Source organism: Sciurus carolinensis, chromosome 3, assembly GCF_902686445.1.
Source record: "Sciurus carolinensis chromosome 3, mSciCar1.2, whole genome shotgun sequence".
Taxonomy (NCBI): Eukaryota; Metazoa; Chordata; class Mammalia; order Rodentia; family Sciuridae; genus Sciurus; species Sciurus carolinensis.
This window is the reverse complement of record NC_062215.1, coordinates 119,234,491-119,251,219: the sequence shown is the minus strand read 5'-3', so window position 1 is coordinate 119,251,219 and position 16,729 is coordinate 119,234,491. Positions and strand designations below refer to the sequence as shown.

Below are 16,729 nucleotides of genomic sequence, written 5' to 3'. Positions count from 1 at the left end.
GTTAAATTTTTAATGACTTTTTCATTTAAAATGATATGGAGTCACATTTCAGAAAGTCATACTTTGGAAGTGACTAATTTTGATTCCTAGGGATTATATGAAAGAGAAAAGGATTTTTTCCCCCCATAGACTTAGTTTTTGCCAGTGCTCATAATAAAAAAAAAGATGCTTTGAGTAAGACTTTGTTTGAGAGTTACCTTGTTTTGGGTGCTTTTCCTTATCTGGGATGAAATATTTTTTACTGCAAATTTATCAATTCCTTATAGAAGAATAGCAGAAAATAATCTAGTGGCTAGTGGGCTCTGGATGTTTAATCCAAAATGAAAGAGAGAATACAGTCTACTTTATTGCCCATAGTGATTTATTATTTTATTTTAATAACATGGAGAATTGCTGACAATTGTTTTAGGTTTTAAAATCTAGGACAGTGATTTTCTTTTTTGGAGTTCGTTTGATGCCACGTGTGTTTCTTACTTTGATGACACATGGATAACTGTACTTTTAACTAAGAGTTAGATCAATTATACACTAATCTGTTAAGCCTAATAGCATATACAGAAAATGAAATTAATTGCAGCAAGTCTTCAGAAAATTTGTGCTAAATCTGAGTCATGTAATTTGTCCCTCGGTTAACTTCCTTGATTTATTTTATTCCTGTTTTTCTAGGTATATATTTTTCACGGATTGGTTTCGTCCTGCTAAAATTATGAGAGCGTGGAGTGATGGGTCTCACCTTATGCCCATAGTAAATACCACTCTGGGATGGCCCAATGGATTGGCCATTGATTGGGGGTGAGTAGGAGAGTTCCACTTAGTACAGAGCACATATGAGGCAAAGTGGGTGTGGTGATGGAGGAAGGAAGAGCGTACTGCATGTCCTCAGAAACTTTTAAATCATTAACTGATGATGGGAGAAGGATGTTGAATGACATAAGAGCACAAAGATATTGGTCAGTTACTGGTGGGATGAAAACCAATGCATTCATAAATTTGCTGAGGAAGTGTATAGAAGCAGCAGAATAACAGGGCTTAGTGGAGGGTCAAGATGGAGGGGATGAGTCCCCAATCCCATTAGAAGAAGAATAAGGATTTGATAAAGTGCCGGTTGTGACTAATTTCCTTCGAGGGCATGATGAGGATAGGAAAATTTTGAAGTCAGTCAACAAATGTCCATTTTTTATATGCATTTTGGGAAGATTTTTAAGTATAAGATACAGTTCTCAAGAATTGATGATCCATCTAGGAATATAGAAAATGGAAAAATAAATAAGAATATGAAATGCCAAAGTAGTTATGCAAGAAAAAAAGGGAAGAAATGTATTTAGCCTTTTAAACATAGGTGATGCTACCAATATTTTTCTTAACTTTTTGATTTTACAAGGAGAAAAATAAAATTCCCAACTCAAAGATAGCAACATTTCAAGTTTTCAGAGACAATTAATTGAAAGTCATTTGATGAAAGTAGCTGTACCTTTCTGTGGGGCATAAAACTGTAAAATTTTTAATGAATATAATTTGAGTTTTAAGAACTTTGATAAAGGTGTTGACTAAGCATGCTGGTTTTTTTTTGAGGGGGGGGTACCAGGGATTGAACTGAGGGGCACTCAGCCTCTGGGCCATATCCCCAGCCCAATTTTATATTTTATTTAGAGACAGGATCTCACTGAGTTGCTTAGCACCTTGCCGATGCTGAGGTTGGCTTTGGACTTGCGATCCTCCTGCCTTAGACTCCAGAGTCACTGGGATTACAGGCATGTGCCACCACGACTGACTGAGCATGCTGATTTGTATGCCCTTAGTGTAAAGGGTGCTCTGCTGGTTTTTGGATAGCAGATAACTTAAATATTTTATTGTTTTAGTGCTTCACGATTATACTGGGTAGATGCCTTTTTTGATAAAATTGAGCACAGCACCTTCGATGGCTTAGATAGAAGAAGACTGGGCCATATTGAGCAGATGACACATCCATTTGGACTTACTGTCTTTAAAGGTATATTTTGAATCAATAAAAAAAGTGTATGTTGTTTTATACTTTATAAATAATAACAGTAAACCCATTCTCATTGGGCTCTTTCATAATTCCAGAAAAGCGTCACTTTAAAATACAAAAAATTAAAATGGTTCTATTATATATAGACAAAACATTTGGTTTGTTGATGGAAAATATGACTTTTAGAGTGTGTTGTTTTGGATATATATAGATAAGAATGTCGATAACTTATATAGGCATAGCACTTTGTAGTTCACACTTACACAATTCCTGAGTATGTACTTAGTTATGTAAGTTTCACATGAGGAAATAGTAAATCACAGTATCATTGATTTCATTGTTCTTCTGGGTAAGAACCTCACCAGAATCCTTGTGGAAAAATGATTACATATATTTATCAATTGTATACCCATTGAATAACTTTGAAGACTTTTCATCAAAATGTTAGATAACTATCTTTGTCGTATAGAAATGTTAGGATACTACTTATGAAAAACAGAAAGACATGATTATTTCTTCAACAATCTTTCCAAATAATTTTCATGTTACTAGTAAAGATTGCTGGGAAGTGTGGGGTTCTGGGAAACCACAGCCACCATGATCACAGGGAATGCTTTGACCTTCCTTCTCTGACTGAGCCTGCTTCTTCAGTGTAGGCAAGCTTCTCTGAGTTGAACTGCTGGGGACAAGAATGTAACCTGGCACCATGAAATGGACAGTTTGTTTAATTTTGAAAACAAAGCTCTGTGGATGACTGTAGAGCTTGTGCACTGCACACAGTGTTAGGCCAAGAGTGAGGGGAGACTGACATCTACTCTGGTTGTGCATGAAGAATCATACTTAGCCTAGTTTGAGGGGTGACACTGTGTATAGTGCTACCAAAGGCCCTAAGTATATGCTAGTTGTGTCTCTGGTTGAAACTTCTTACTTTGAATGATCAGCATAATCCTTTTTAAAAACTAGACATTGGCTATAAATCAAAGAATTTCTCACGTGCATAGAGTGCAGAATGAATAGTAAATATATTGCATATTCCAACCTGCTGTCTGTTTTATCTGTGGAGTGTGTGGTATTTAAAAATATTTAAGACATGCTCTTGTGAGATTTTTGGTGAGATGAGTCAATTATAAATAGTCACCCTCCCAAGCATTTACTCCCTTTTCTCTAATGAAGTCAGATACGCACTATTTTCTGCTATACAGGAATATTATAAGAATGTTGTATTTTATCTGCTCTGTACTGAAATGTTTGGGGACTGAATAAAAATGCATTTTCAGTACCTTTTGGTTTCATCAGAATGAAAAACAACTTGAGCACATCCCCATGAGAACAGCACAACATTCCCAAAATAACGAGATGAGTTAGTTTTTAACAACCCTGGCCCTCAGGGTGAATTTCTTCTGGGAAGTTCTTTTGTTGTGTCATACCATGGATGTTGTTTATCAACAGACTAGATCTTCTTGACTATACATTGCACAGGACTGAGTTTGATTGAACTCCTTATCTCCCCTCCTAAGTGGTGGGACTGATGCTGCCAGTCAGTGGAGAAAAGATTTAGTGAGTCCAATGACTGATTAGTCATTGATTAGACCACAGATAAGGAAAATTGGTCTAATTATAAAGTTTGTGGCATCTTAAGCATTTTCTAGTTAGTTGGGATTTCCAGTTAGTTAAATGATTGCCCAAGAGAAAATCCATGTTAATTCAGTCCTTTCTTTTGAATGTTGTTGAAATCTATGTGTTTATTTCCTTGCTTCAGTAGTTAGTGTAAAGTGAACATGCTTAAATTTTTGTCCTGTAGAATCTTATGTTGCCTGATTTACCATTCTGAGCATCATGGAACATTGATGAGGTTGTAGGCGTATGAACCCTTGTGTTGATATTTTACTGATCCCAAATATATAAAGTTTCTCTTTGGACTAGATTTGTACTTTTCCTTCTCAATAACTTCTTATTAAAGTTGAGTATTAAAAAATTAAGTATTCTCATGAAGACATGGGTTACAGAATTTTGGACTTGGAAGGAATCTTTGATGTCATCTGTTGCCTTCACGCAGTTAAGCATTTGCTTAACCACTTAGCAACTTAGTGTTGGGATAAGAGTTCAGTCTGAGGGGGCCTCATCGAGTGCTCTGTAGAAGAACACTGAGATAAAATTTTTTTTTTCCTATCAAAGTTTAAATCTGATTGCTACTAAATGCCATCATAAAATTGCATGCATACTTATCCTGAACCTGAACCATGATGTTAATAAAATATAAGCTTCCAAAGAGCATTTCTAGAGACCAACTGGTCATGGAATATGGTTACAGAAACAAATTAGAGATATTTATGGGAGAAGAGTCTTGGGCTTGTAAGAAGCATTACAAGCCTTTTGCTTTCCACCAAGTAATTTATTTACAAGTAAGTTAATTCCATAAGTAATTTATTTATAAGTAAGCTGTGACTGAAAATGCGAATCCTCTGTATTCTTTCTTAGATCATGTGTTTTTTACTGACTGGAGACTGGGTGCAATTGTTCAAGTCAGGAAAATGGATGGGGGAGACATGAGGGTCATTCGAAGTGGCATCACCAACATAATGCACGTGAAGTCATATGACATCAGCATCCAGACGGGTGAGTGAGCTAGTTGAGTTTGTTCTTTTCTTATGGATGTCATATTTGATAGGGAGGCTCCTTTTTGCTTTAATAGTTATATATCTTGATAGTTCTATATTCCTGTCACTCTCCAAGTCTCTTCAACCCTGAAAGTGTTGTTGGGAAATACACATTTGGTACTTTTCTGTTTTTAAATGGAATGCTGTACTTAGCAGGTCAATTTCCAGGAAGATGCTTGCTATGTCTTAATACTGGTTATAAAAAAATGTTCTTTCCTGTTTGTATTCCTTCACAAATCAAACCTGTGATTAATGTAATGGGCATGTGCATAACTTACTTCCTCAGGGCTTTGCATTTTCATTTTCAGGGTCTAACTACTGCAATCAACCCACCCATCCCAATGGTGATTGCAGCCACTTCTGCTTCCCGGTGCCAAATTTCCAGCGGGTGTGTGGGTGCCCCTATGGAATGAAGCTGACTTCCAATCACTTGACCTGTGAGGGAGACCCGGCCCATGAACCACCCACTGAGCAGTGTGGCTCTTTTTCCTTCTCCTGCAACAATGGCCGATGTGTGCCCAGTTACTACCGCTGTGATGGAGTTGACGACTGTCATGACAACAGTGATGAGCATCTGTGTGGTGCATCTAGTAAGTAGCTGTGCTGGGAGATATTTCCTGGGGTAAACAGAACAGAGAGAGGTGGGCTTAAAAAATAATAAAAAGCTAGGTAATTTATATAGGAAAAATATCTTCTAGAATTTCAGATTCTTAACCTGTACTCTTTGACCTTTAGGAAGTTCAGCAATAATGCCATTCATAGAATGAAAATAGTTTCTAGCATTGATTTAGATCATCTTCAATTAAATTTGTTTTGACATTAGCTATTTGGACCAATTCAGAGTCATTACATCTTGATAAGCTCTCAAAAAGTTGAGTCAGGATGTAGCTTAGTGATAGAGCACTTGCCTAGTGTGCATGAGGCCCTGGATTCCATCTGCAGCTCCCCGCCCCCACCCCTGGCACAGTTGAATCAAAATGGATATAACCTTTCGTATCTGAGAATATACTATCACAACAGGTACTTGCCACCATAGTCTTTGAAAAACTCTTGTTATCTTTCTTTTTCCCATATTTTGGAGTAACATGAACTAAGGGTGAAATGACAGTCTTAACCTTTCCCACCTTATTTGGTGGTTGTCTAGTCTATGAAGTTTGAGATCTAATAAATGCTATTGTGGAAGGCATAAGTATCCCATTGAAGTTTTAAACAATAAAGATAGAGGACAATTGAAATCTCAGAAATCTCTATCAAGGTGAGACCTATAGTAATAGTAACCTGTCTTTTGGAGAAAAAGAAGAGTGCCAGATTTGAAAAATAAAAGTGTTCACTTGTGCATTTTTTCTGGAATTTCTGAAAGTTTCATCCTTTTATGTGTTATTTTCCTGCTTCTAAGAGTGTTCATTGACAACTGAATATTTTATCTATTTCAAGGTTACTGAGTTTGAAATTATGATTGGAGGAAGTGAAGCTTAGAAGTTAAAGATGTACCTATTGATCACATCAACTAGAGCTTAGATCTTAGGCAGACTCCTAAATCTCTCAGAGCTTCAGTTTCCTATATTTGTAAAATGCAGATAATTATATGTACTTCATAATATTATTGTGAGAATTAAAAGAGAATGCATAGATCCTTACAGTCGTACATATGCGTATGTATATTGTGTATATGTAGTACTTAGATGATTTCAGTGATTAGATGGTATCATTGGATACACATCTCTCCTTATTTTGTGTAATGCTCCCACTGAAAAAGGAGAGTTTTTGACCCACAAGGCAAGCACTCATGTAAAATGCTGTAAAAGCAAATGTCTTCATGGCCAGTTCACTGCTCTTGTAGATAATACCTGTTCACCTTCGGCATTCACCTGCACTCACGGAGGAGAGTGCATCCCTGCACACTGGCGCTGTGACAAGCACAATGACTGTGTGGATGGCAGTGATGAGCAAAACTGCCCCACTCGAGCACCTGCTACCTGCCCTGAGTCCTACTTTACCTGTGATAATAACCTGTGTATCCCAAGGGACTGGATCTGTGACACAGACAACGACTGTGGCGATGGATCTGATGAGAGGAACTGTCGTAAGTTATGCACAGTTTTCTCTTGGTTGGTCAGCTGGTGAATGGGTTTCAATAGTCAGCTGGCCTTGCACTCTTTCCTCTAAGAGGCAAACAATTTCCTAGTTCTTTAGGCAGTATTATTCTGTCTGTCCATCTTCGTATCAATGGGCTGTAAGAATCAAGGCATGTACCTGCCCATGGGAAGCTTAGAGTCCTACAAGTTTTAAATTCTGTAGAAGAAAACAAGGGCTGTCTCTCATGCCAGACATTCAGATAGGACCTAAAAAAACAGAACTGAGCAGTGGCACATGCCTATACTCCCAGTTTCTTAGGAGGCTGAGGATGATCTCCTGAGTCCAGAAGTTGATTATAACCTGGATGACATAGTAAAACCCACTGAAAAAAGGAATCCCTTAACTAAATATTCAGATATTTAAAGCAAATTTAAAAACTCATATAAACACATCCAGACATTTGGCAATTAATTTTTCTTTTTGTCTTTTCATTTGATGTGAGGCAAAAAGACAGAATAATAGAGACGTACAGAAAATTTAAATTTCTGTTTATCTTACCCACCTGTTTTTCCTCTTTTCAGTTCTTATCCTTTAAGTTATTGTTCATTTTCTTGTCTGCAATGATAATTTAAGGTGAAGCAAAGTTCTCCAGAGTAAATTCTAGTCCTGGTTGTGTGATTAGGCAAGTCACTTTCCTCTTGGAGTAGATGAGCTTTAAAGTTCCTTTTAGTTTTTGCATTCTGTGGATCTGCCTTTTGTAATACTTCAAGGTGCCTTGACAGCAAGGTAGGACCCAGGTTTTTGTTTGTTTGGACTTTATATTAAACCCAGACATTGTGATCTGTCTACATACTGAGACTACTGTCACCAGGGTTGTGGTGCCTATGCTGCCTCATTGGGCTTCGTTGCTTAGCTCTTGTCAAGAGTCATGGACTTAACAATGTTCATGAGATCCAGTGGCAGTCCAAGCACCTGTGCTTACTTGCTAAATGTGGTCCATTGTTCAAGGTGTAATCACATTTTCTGACTCTACTCTGTAACATTTTAATTTTTGATTCCAAAAATTGTTTATTTTTCACGTTATCTTGACTTTGACCATGGGACTGATTTGAAAGAATTTCAAACCCATGTATAATTGAGAAAACTTGTGTAGCTACTTATTATTTTTCAGTTTGGCTCTGGTACATGTTGAACATTAAATAAACTTACTTGGCTTTGTTTTTGGGTGACATTAGAAACTTCAGAGGCATGCCAGCCTAGTCAGTTTCATTGCCCCAACCATCGGTGTATTGATCCATCTTTTGTCTGTGATGGGGACAAGGACTGTATTGATGGGTCCGATGAGGCTGACTGTGGTAAGTGGCTTGCTTTATTTCTTTTCTTCAGTGTTTACGGAAATCTCAATGTTCACTCATTTTCTCTGTGAGCTAATTTCTCATGTTTTTCTCTTCCATTGTTAGTATTAAACTGTACTGCTTCTCAATTCAAATGTGCTGATGGGAGTAAATGTATTGGCAACAGATACCGTTGCGATGGTGTTTTTGACTGCAGTGATAACTCTGACGAGGCAGGCTGTCGTAAGTACTGCACACCTGGCGTGTTTCAGACAGGGGTCATTGTTACTCATATTGATGTTGCTGCATATAGTTTCTGTTCTGACAAACCGGGGGGCAGAAATCCTGAACTGAAAAGCATTCTTAAAAGAATCAGTAGTGAACATAGGATAAAATTGCCTAGGCCTTACCAAATAATGATTTGTCATTAGCAAGTCCAGTGGTTGTACAAATGGGCACTTCAGATAGTTTCCCAGGTGGGTTCAACATTTCTTAAATATTTTTGTTCTCAGTTTTAATTTTTCCTTGGACACCGCAAATTAGTGTGTTTCAAACTTTTGAGGCTTTTCTTTATAAAAAGATATTTAACTGGTTTCTTTTAAATCTCAATTGGGAGTCAAATGGTATAGAACTGTATGTGATATTGACTCATACAAATTTATCCTTTCAGTTGTTTGTTAAATTACTGCTAATGTTATATATAGCATTTGTCCTTGGAGTGTGGTAAGGAGAGCTATAGAAGGCAAGAGACACTTAAAACCAGGTAGGCAGTTATGAGGGCCTTTGAAGTGGTAGATGAAATTCCAAGGTAATTTATAGAAAAGAAATTCCTTCTAGTCAGAAGATTCAATGAGAATGTTATACAATATAAAATCTATAGTATTCATAGACTGGAGAATAAAATGACATGAATTTAAAAAAAAATTTTAGTTTTAGATAGACACCATAACTTTAATTTATTTATTTATACGTGGTGCTGAGGGTAGAACCCAGTGCCCCAAGTGTGCTAGGCAAGCACTCTACCACTGAGCCACAACCTCAGCCCAAAATGACATGATTTTTAAAGTTTCCTACTGGTTGTGTTTAATGGATTTTAGGTTTGTAAAAAAATCATCAGAGAGTTGGTTATATGTATGAACAGTGGTGTTTTCGACAATAGAGTAGATTTTTATTAATTTTTCTAAATTAGGAAGGACGTATATAAATCCATGGATAAAAAGGAAAGTTAACTAAAAATATTTACATACTTTATTCTTTGGCAACTCAAAATTCCTTAATCTCTAATTATCCTGTTTCACATAGAAAACATGGAACTCTGTGATGGTCTGTGATGAACTGCTAATTCCAAGGACTTTCTGTTGCCTCAGGAAACTCCTGGGAAGGAAGCTTGGATTTAGCTTTATCAAATAGGGAAGCCATTCTTACTGTCCCTCAAAGATTGACTGATAAATTGTGGAAAGTTTGCAAAGAATTAAGTATTTTCTTTTAAGGTTACTTACTGTATGCTGGTTTCATTGGATATAGAGTTCATTTCAAATGAGAACATTCAAACACATATTAAGCATGTGAAGTTCAATGTAACCTTAGCTATTTAAAGTATTGAAATGCTATGGTGATTTTTTAAGATTTAAAAAATCTTAAACAATTTGTCCCCTTTAGACATACCTTACAGTAGATATGGTGATTTTTTTGATAGTGAGATGGCTAAATTATATTATTGAATCTACTGCTGAATAAATATTATAAATACAGGAAACAGAATGTTCTTTTGATTCAGCTACTTCTATTCAAGAATCGTGCATCCTGTACTTTGTTGTCAGACCACTCATCTGACACATACAAATGTTTTTTGTACCACAGTGTGGGAGATCCTCTAGCATTTCAGCCTTAGTACTAACTTTGTCATAGCTATTATTCTACCCACTATTGACTCAGTTCTGAATCTTGACTATTGAAGGGGTTATAACTTTCATTCACAAGCTTCTTTTCCCCATGTGTTTCTCCCAGCAACCAGGCCTCCTGGTATGTGCCACTCAGATGAATTTCAGTGCCAAGGAGATGGTACCTGCATCCCAGACACCTGGGAGTGTGATGGGCATCCAGACTGCATCCACGGATCTGATGAGCACCATGGCTGTGTCCCCAAGACCTGCTCTCCATCTCATTTCCTCTGTGACAATGGAAACTGCATCTACAAAGAGTGGGTCTGCGATGGGGACAATGACTGCAGGGATATGAGTGATGAGAAGGACTGCCCTACTCAGCCCTTTCACTGTCCCAGCTGGCAGTGGCAGTGTCCCGGCTATAGCATCTGTGTGAATCTGAGTGCACTGTGTGATGACATCTTTGACTGCCCCAATGGGACAGATGAGTCCCCACTTTGCAGTAAGTTTCCTGACCACAGTTTACTGGCTGTAAATTCATTCTGAGCAGTAGCCTTGCCATGGTCACAGCCCCCATATAGCTTTTAGGAAGGGATTTTAGTTCCTCTGTGACTTCAACTCTGTGTAGGGATAATCATAATTGAATTTAAATAAATCATCCCTGGATAATATTTCTCATTAAAACCTTTGCACTTGGTTCTGTGTTTTTCCTTATTTTCATGTCATCATTTAGAAAAATGAGACTAAATGAGGCCATCAGATTGTCAAATTAAATTTGGTTCTGTTGGTAATGTGCTCATGAATTTTTCTAACTTCAGTATTTTCTAATTTCAATCAGAACTTGCCACAAAACAAATGAAGTCTGGGGATTTGTGTTTGCTGTGATTAAAGTGCTGTGATTGGCATGTAATCCTAATTACTGTCCTTTCTTTCTTTCCTCTTTAATCAATGCTCACTCTCAGATGAACCACAGCCAGGTATGATTGTGAAGTATCTTAGATTTTTGTGATGTCATATGTATTGTGTTTGTGCTGAAAATGTCCTAATTACTGTGACTTACCCTGCTAGTGCATGTTCTCTGTCATGGTTCTTGTAAATAAGTTAGAGGGGATTTGTATCCCTAGGCATGTGAATTGTCTTTGGGTGGCTTCTGGTGTTGCCACTTTGACCCTGAGAGTAAGGAATGATGGTGTATTAGTTGATCTGTGTCCTCTAATATTGTCACCTTTACCCTTCCATTTGTTCACTTTCATAGATGTTCTAGTCCTGTGTTGCATTTCTATATAGATAGAAGAAGTTCAGAGGCAGCAAGTGTGAAGTTATGTTTCTTTGCATGCCTTATCAACGACAACCATATTTCCTGAAGATTCTCTGATTGCACTAAATGGAGTTATGCTGGTGGCGGAGAAATGGGTCCAAGTCCAATGGATAGCAAATCCTCAGGCAAATCAGGGCAGACACTGAATAGCCTGTGGAGCTCATCAGAGCCAATATTGTCCTTAGCTCTGACCTGGGCATCACATGGAAGGTGGTGTGGGACTCCATGACAAATATTACATCAGAGAGTATTAAGGAAGCAAAGATTTCTGACTTTTTCCCTTTGTGATTTTCTTTCTTTATTCCAGACCAGGACAGCTGCTCACATTTCAATGGTGGTTGTACTCATGAGTGTATTCAAGGACCATTTGGGGCTAAATGTGTCTGCCCATTGGGATACCAACTTGCCAATGATACTAAGACCTGTGAGGACATAAATGAATGTGACATTCTAGGCTTTTGTAGCCAGCACTGTTACAATATGAGAGGTTCTTTCCGATGCTCTTGTGATAATGACTACATGTTAGAAGAGGATGGGAGGACTTGCAAAGTAACAGGTAATTATTGAACTTATAAGTGAGCTAACTCCAGCTTATTTAACTGTATATAGCTTAAGATCTAGTGCTGTGCATAAACATTTGATAATGTTAATTCAGAGTCAGACCAACTTGAATCCTGGAAAGGGAACATGATGTCTTTCCACCTCAAAATCTTAATGTATTTTGGAAATAGAGGTTAAAACATTTACAGGTAGAAGATCATATTTTTTAATTACTTAAATATTATTTAAAACATTTTATTTTATTTATAAAATATAATATATATTTTAAAACATTTAAAACAAATTATATTTAAACATATTTTTAAAAATTTGTTCTTTTTAGATATATAAAACAGTAGAGTGTATTTTGACATATTATACATGGAGTATAACTTATTCTAATGAAGAGCCCATTCTTGTGGCTGCATGATGTGGAGTTTCACTGGTCGTGTATTCATATACGAACATAGGAAAGTTATGTCCAGTTCATTCTACTCTTTCCTCCCATCGTCCCTCCCTGCCCTTCATTCCCCTTTGTCTAGTCCAATGATATTTAAACATCTTTACATAAGACTAAGTAATTTCAACCAGTACGAATTCAGTTTCTATTGTATTAGAGTAGCTATACTGTATATTAGAGTATTGGTTTAGCTGCTTTCAAAGTCACCAAATACAGGATGATAAAACAAAATTAAGGTTTTCTTTTTTAAATAAGTAGGAGTCTAGTAGGCAGTCCAGGGAATAGAGCTCACCTGTGATCTTCATCATGTGACTTATTTTTAATAATTTATTTTAATAAATCATGTGATTTATTTTTAATTTTTGGTACTGGAGATTTAACCCAGAGGTACTTTATCACTGAGTTACATCCCCAGCCATTTAAAATTTTTATTCTAAGTTGCTGAGCCTGCTTTGAACTTGTGATCCTCCTGCCTCAGCCTTCTGAGTCTCTGGGATTATAGGTGTGCGCCACCACACCTGGCATGGATTCCATGTAGGATCCAGTGCTTTTGCTCCCGTCTTTGCTTTCTCTTAGAAAGTAGGAAAGGAAAAAAGAAAGTGGAGGGCAAGCAGCTTCCTTTAAGGCTGTGACCTGGAACTGAGCGTCTTTCTATTCATATCCTGTTGGCCGGAACTTAGTCTTGGGGTCACTTCAAGTTTCAGTGGAGGAAGAGACTGTCTAGCTGGGTGGCCATGTGCCAAGCTAAAACCTGTCATGTCTTATTACTAAAGAGAAAAATTGGGGAGGGGATAATGGCAAACAACTAGAACTTTCTGCTGTAGTAAAATACCTCAGGACAAACAAAAATGTTTAAGAGGGGATACCTTCTGTGAAAAAGCCTACAGCCTAGTAAGCAGAGAAGCAGAGTACAAAAATAAATACAGTACAAAGAAGACTAAGTAAAGTCACTTCACTTCAGATTGGTATTTAGACACTTAATGAAATATAATTCAAGGAAGAAAGATGTTTTAGAGTCTAAAACATTCATGAAAATTGGCTAACTATTAAGATTAAGAATGAAGTGATTGAAATAATTCTTTTGGGGCTTTTCTCCCCTGATCACTATAGTTCAGAATCACAATTTCCTCCTGTTATCAAAAGTATTACATTAAATGTTTGAGACCCTTTAATTATGTTTTCTCCCAGAATCTTTGACATTTTTGCCTTTTCCCCTTCTCTTGGGCAGCATCTGAAAGTCTACTGTTGCTGGTGGCAAGTCAGAACAAAATTATTGCTGACAACATCACCTCTCAGGTCCACAATATCTATGCGTTGGTCCAGGACGGTTCTCACATTGTAGCTCTTGATTTTGATTCAGTCAGTGGTCGTATCTTTTGGTCTGACTCAAGTCAGGGCAAAACCTGGAGTGCATTTCAAAATGGAACAGACAAGAGAGTAGTAAGTACATTTGTGGCAACCTTCTGCCCGACTAGTCCCTCCATATGCTCCTATTTGCTGTTGTTCACCAGTGAGAGGAAGCCCTACCTCTCCCATCCTGGACTATTCTCACAGTTCCTCTGAAGCATCACACTCAGAGGCCAGAAGGTTCCTTCCGAGCTCCTACTCTGTGGGTATTTTAGTAAGAGCATGGCCTCTGGGGACCTCGCCATGATTCTGAATTCCACATCCAGCAATGCAAAGATGTCACCATATCTCTGGGGTCCCTTTTGCAGTCTTTTGTGGATGAGAGGAGAGGAAAGGATAGGACAGTCAAAAGGTTGCTTTTCCTGGCTTTATTTTAGTTCCATTTCTTAATCCATCTCCTGAAACTTCAGTTTTTGATGCTTGATTGCTGTTTCCTCTGCCCTTTAGAATTTTATTTTGTAAATGTTGGCAATTAATAGTCCTCTTGGCATATGAACATTATCAGGTTTTCGTAACATTTTTTTTAGTTGTAGATGGACATGATGCCTTTATTTTATGTGTTTTATTTTTATGTGGTGCTGAGGATCAAACCCAGTGCCTCACATGTGCAAATGTTCCACCACTGAACCACAATTCCAGCCCGAACATTATAAAGTTTAATAAAGTTGCCAGTTTAGCAGATGGGTAGATTTCTTGTGTAAATACAAAAACATTTTGAAATAAAAATGAAATTACCCACTAAGTCAATCATAGAATTATCTTAGAATATTCAGAGTTATGAAATCTTATATATTTTTGCAATATTGATTTCCTGGTTAGTTACATGGGAAGACAAATTTTTCTAAGCCCATCAAGCTATCATAGCACAAGTTAGATGTATTATTCTAGATGTTCATATCTATGTTTGTATTCATTCTCTTTAATGGTCACCTTTACTCACTTGTCTTTAGGTGCATGACAGCGGAGTCAGCATGACTGAGACTGTTGCAGTAGATTGGATAGGTCGGAATCTGTACTGGACAGACTATGCTCTGGAAACCATTGAAGTCTCTAAAATTGATGGGAGTCACAGGATGGTACTGATCAGCAAAAATGTAACAAATCCAAGGGGACTAGCATTAGACCCCAGGATGAAGTAAGACTTAAAAAAACTATTGTCTTGACATGGTTATAATGACAGTAAAACAATAACAGCATGATGTAGCTGAGAGGCATATCACAGAATTAAGTTCTCCTTGTTTTAGCAAGATAGGCATCAACTGGTTGTTATCAACCCTCCTTCATTTGAATAGTCATCCTCATAAAGTGCATGTGAGCAATTGGTTGTTGACTTTAAGATGGCATTGACTTGAGCTGGACAGTGCAAAGATGGATATGATTGTTGTATAAATATATAAATTAAGTTTCTAACAAATACATGCTGTAATATTGCATAGATGGGTCGCTTAACTGTGACTTTGATACCTTGTGGTCACACAAGAAGAAAGTCAATTTTTTCTGCTTTAGTTTCGTGTTATTTACTAGAACAACCTTTTAAGTTGCATAAGGAAGAAAAAGTTTGCCCGCTGGTCATAAAAGGAAGAATTGAAGTTTTGAGGCTTCTTTCCTTGAATTTACTTAGATGCTATAGATTCCTATCTGCAGGATGGTGAGGCAATTTGTGTTCAATGTGATGCTGCCTTCCTATATATTATAAAGTATTACACACCAGCAAAATTTATGATGCATCTCTGAAGAGGAATAAATTGATTCTCTTATCTAAAGCATGTCAGCATAGACAAACAAGGACAGATGGATTTTTCTAGATCAACTATTTATGGATTGTACACAAACATGATCTGGCATTGAGACATTTCAGTGTCATGATGTACGGCATGGTTTATGAACATTATAAAAACACCCAGATGGCTGTGATTGCATTATGATTACAGTTTTACTTTGTGACACTCAGAGGAAATAATAAACTCTGTGCATGCATTCTCAACTAGAGATGATTTATTTTAAGCAGAGCATGAACAGGATGCTGTGTACTTTTAATGAGTAATTTCTCATGTTGAAATATGTGCCCTCTAATAGATAACTAGTTTCTTTTCACAGTGACCATCTAATGTTCTGGTCTGACTGGGGCCATCACCCTCGCATCGAGCGAGCCAGTATGGATGGCAGCTTGCGCACGGTCATTGTCCAGGACAAGATCTACTGGCCCTGTGGCCTAACTATTGACTACCCCAATAGACTGCTCTACTTCATGGATGCCTATCTTGATTACATAGACTTTTGTGATTACAATGGACAGCATCGGAGGCAGGTGGTAGCCAGTGATTTGGTAAGTTGGTAGTGAGGAAAACCAGATTAAAACTACAATAGTGGCTAGGTAGAAAACAGTATCAAGAAAACTAAAATTAATTTTTGAGTTATAGGCATTTGGTAATTTGGTCAATGCAGGGAATATTAACAGTAAGGGACAATCCATTCTCTAATACTAACATAAAAATAAAATACTTTTTATGGCAGTTCATTGTTAGATTGTGCCATGTCCAGGGAGGATTAATAGCTCATGTGATTTAGTTGACTTATAAATGCTGATCTGTTGCTTCTGTAGTTTAAAAATTATGTTTAACAAAAGTCAATACCTTAACTAAATTTATATTAAATATTGTTTATTTAATTTTTTATTCAGCAAATTGCTCTGAATTAATTTTCACAATTTAAATGGGGAAATTCAGAAAGGGAGTATTTTACCAAAGAGCTGATATTGAGTTTCATGTAAGATTCCCATGGTTTCTAGTTCCTGTGATTTGAAGAGGCCCTGGGAAAGCCTGCCTACTATGACAGGTTGATGTGAATCAGTGAGTGGCAGAAGGAACACTGAACAGGGAGTGGTGAGAGTGGAGTGGGGGCCGAGAACCCTCAGCTGGTCACTAGTTGACCAGCTCTAACTAGCTAGTGATCCAAACAGGGCCCCTTACTTTCTGTGCTTCAGTTTTGTTTTTGTTTTTAAATGGATGCCCAGTGTCATTATCAGAATAGACACATGTATCTGGAAATAGTTCAAGTGGTATAG

The 16,729-nt window shown here is 37.3% G+C and overlaps 1 protein-coding gene across 2 annotated transcripts in view; it reads left to right on the top strand.

The window, feature by feature from the left end:
• The window catches only part of Lrp2 (LDL receptor related protein 2), a 192,046-nt gene that overhangs the window by 82,881 nt on the left and 92,436 nt on the right, over positions 1-16,729 (top strand). For both annotated transcript variants that reach the window (XM_047547019.1, XM_047547018.1), the window contains exons 18-29: positions 667-792; positions 1,860-1,990; positions 4,469-4,606; positions 4,956-5,237; positions 6,488-6,730; positions 7,959-8,078; positions 8,184-8,300; positions 10,065-10,442; positions 11,566-11,814; positions 13,487-13,698; positions 14,616-14,800; positions 15,763-15,991. In XM_047547019.1, coding sequence (XP_047402975.1) covers positions 667-792; positions 1,860-1,990; positions 4,469-4,606; positions 4,956-5,237; positions 6,488-6,730; positions 7,959-8,078; positions 8,184-8,300; positions 10,065-10,442; positions 11,566-11,814; positions 13,487-13,698; positions 14,616-14,800; positions 15,763-15,991 — 2,410 coding nt within the window. The remainder of the gene's footprint in view (positions 1-666; positions 793-1,859; positions 1,991-4,468; positions 4,607-4,955; positions 5,238-6,487; positions 6,731-7,958; positions 8,079-8,183; positions 8,301-10,064; positions 10,443-11,565; positions 11,815-13,486; positions 13,699-14,615; positions 14,801-15,762; positions 15,992-16,729) is intronic.